The sequence below is a fragment of the Cariama cristata genome, unplaced genomic scaffold (assembly GCF_000690535.1).
Source record: "Cariama cristata isolate BGI_N322 unplaced genomic scaffold, ASM69053v1 scaffold38809, whole genome shotgun sequence".
NCBI lineage: Eukaryota > Metazoa > Chordata > Aves > Cariamiformes > Cariamidae > Cariama > Cariama cristata.
Window position 1 is genome coordinate 1 of NW_009638133.1, and position 2,752 is coordinate 2,752.

General features: G+C 50.9%; 1 protein-coding gene across 1 annotated transcript; it reads left to right on the top strand.

The window, feature by feature from the left end:
- Nucleotides 1–325: 325 nt before the first annotated feature.
- Nucleotides 326–2,341, top strand: BHLHE40 (basic helix-loop-helix family, member e40; the record flags this gene model as incomplete). The annotated part of the gene is made up of 2 exons (XM_009708599.1): nt 326–449; nt 1,482–2,341. Coding segments are annotated over 2 exons (984 nt in total), but the record flags the coding sequence as incomplete, so codon positions are not given.
- Between the last annotated feature and the right edge of the window lie 411 nt (nt 2,342–2,752).

Genomic DNA, 2,752 nt, shown 5'->3' on the forward strand with positions numbered 1-2,752 from the left:
GTTCCCCCGTGCGAAGGTGACGGTGCCAGCAGAGGCGGCAGAACAGATAAATAAAAGATCTCTCTTAGAGCGATGCGGCTGGTCCGAAAATACCCGTAAGATTCGGTGGTGATAGCCTTTTCTGGAGCCTCCTTTTTAACTTCTTCTCCTGGAAGACTGTCATTTATCATCCTGTACTGTTCAGGATCGAGGCGCTGCCTTTCAGCCTTTCCTCCGAACCGCGTCGGTCCTTCCTCTGTTATTGGGAAAAGGTTGGCAGCCCCGCCAGGCTCCTGCGTGCGTGGCCGACCCCACGGCAGGCACCAACCTGTCCCTTTGCTTTCAGACTCTAGGTCACTTGGAGAAGGCTGTGGTTCTCGAGCTCACCCTGAAGCATGTGAAAGCACTAACCAATCTCATTGAGCAGCAGCAGCAGAAAATAATTGCTTTGCAGAATGGTTTACAAGCGGGTGAGTGTTCAAATGGTATCGTGTGAGAACCTGCGTGCGCTCGACGGACTTTCTCTCAGACTCTTTGAAATGCAGCTGTGACACTTTGCTCCTGAGAAGGGAGGAGGCGGGAGTTCTTGCCTTTAATCGCTGTCATTTTCTCGCGCTTTGCTTATGAGCTTTCACAAAAAAAGATGCGTTTCTCAGTACGGTCAACGTAGAGTGCCCTGTGGAGTCGTTTTGAAGTTAAATTGGATTTTAAGTAGTTTTATTTAAGGCCCAGGTTTGCTGTGAGGCTCTCTCCAAAGCCATTTGTATCTTTCCATTCGTCTTCATGAGCCTTGGACCAAACCCAGTTTTGTTTGTTTGGTGCTTTGCTTTTCTTTTTTCTGAAAATACGCATAAATGTGCTTTTTATACACACCCTTTTTAGGTCTCTCTATAAACGAGCTAGCCTGTGTTCGGCAGGCGAAGAGGGGACCCGGTGTGTCAGCTTATCGCCCTTTAGATACGCTTCCTCCTCCTGTTTTCACATGTGGCACTCACGTGAATCTGAGAGCGTAAAATTTAGTTCTTCTGAAGAGCCTTCCGCTGCTCTGACAGCCACGGGGAGTGCAGCAGAGCTTCAAGCTGAAGCGAAATGGCCCGAGGTTGGCAGAGCTGCTGGCGGGTAGACGTGCTCCGGAGCTCTCTGCCTGGAGGTGAAGGGCGAGGTGTAATCTGCTTTCCCCGCGGTGTTTCCCGGAGAAGGCGCCGGCTCGACTCGCTCCTTTGGTCCGTGCTTCGGCACCTGTTGAAGGTGGCGTATACGGTAAATACAGAACGAAAAAAAAAACTAAGTTTGAAGCTGTTACGTAAAAGCGGACCGAGGGGTGTTCAAATAAGAACGTAGGCTGGTACAGCAGTCAGGGGAGTGTGCGCAGAACTCGGGTTCACCTCTCTGGCTGTGCCGTAACCGACGTTTCATCCCGCCTCCCCTCCGCCTCAAAGATGGTAATGGCACTATTTAGCACGTTGTTAATTTTTAATTTCTTTCTGTTAATGTTTCCTCAGGTGACCTGTCATCAAGAAACCTTGATTCCAGCCAGGAAATGTTTCGATCCGGTTTCCAGATGTGTGCCAAGGAAATGCTGCAATACCTGGCAAAGCACGAGAACGGCAAGGACCTGAAGTCGTCGCAGCTGGTCAGCCATCTGCACCGAATGGCCGCCGAGGTGCTCCAGGGCGGAGCCGGCCGCAAGTCCGGAGACATCCCGCCTAAAATGGTGGACTTGAAAGAGAAACCCGTCTCCTTGACCAAAGCGGCGGAGGGACACGGGAAAAACTGCGTGCCTGTGATCCAGAGGACATTTGCTCACTCCAGCGGGGAGCAGAGCGGGAGCGACACAGACACGGACAGCGGGTATGGGGGAGAGCTGGAGAAAAGCGACTCCAAATCCGAACAGCAGTATTTCAAAAAGGATACCGAACTCAAGTACGCTGTCCAGGAGAGAATAAGCTCTATTAAGCAAGAGACTGAGGACCCGCCGGCCAAAAGGAGCAGGCTGGAGTCGCCGGAGGACGAGGGCCCTTTTGGCAGCGACATGATGGGCTCTTCCAGCAGCTTCCTGGGCCCCCACGCTCACCAGCCTCCCTTGTGCCTGCCTTTCTATTTGATCCCACCATCCGCAACAGCCTATCTGCCCATGCTGGAGAAGTGCTGGTACCCGGCGTCCGTACCTGTCCTGTACCCCAGCCTCCCAGCCTCCGCCACAGCGCTTACGGGGTTCATGAACCCCGATAAAATCTCCCCGCCTCTGCTGATGCCCCAGAGACTCCCTTCTCCTGTACCGGCCCATTCCCCTATCGACTCCTCGGCTCTGCTTCAAGCTTTGAAGCAGATTCCTCCTTTGAACTTGGAAACCAAAGACTAAGCGCAGTGTGACTTTTTTTTCCTTCTCTCTTTTTTTTTTTTTTTTTTTAGTTTGAGACCGTTTCACTTTTATATATTGGCTGGACTGAGGTGTGGGGATAAGGTTCACTGCACGTAGGAAGCTAAATCCCCTTTTCTCTGACTTGTCAGGTAGCTTGGAGAAGGATGAAGGATGCACCCAGGTTAGTGATTCAGAACTACTTCCAAAAGAGAAAAAAAAAAAAAAAAGAAAAGAAAATCAGAAGGGTTTTGGGCTTTACCCCTCTACCTTCTTCCCTCTCCACATCTACAGAACAACAGTTGACTCGGTCAGCTGCGACTGTATTGCAAAGCTGTGAAAAAGTATTCCATTAGGCAAACTTGGGTTTCGGGTCTGCGAATATAAAAAGTCGGTACGTCTCATACAGGCTTT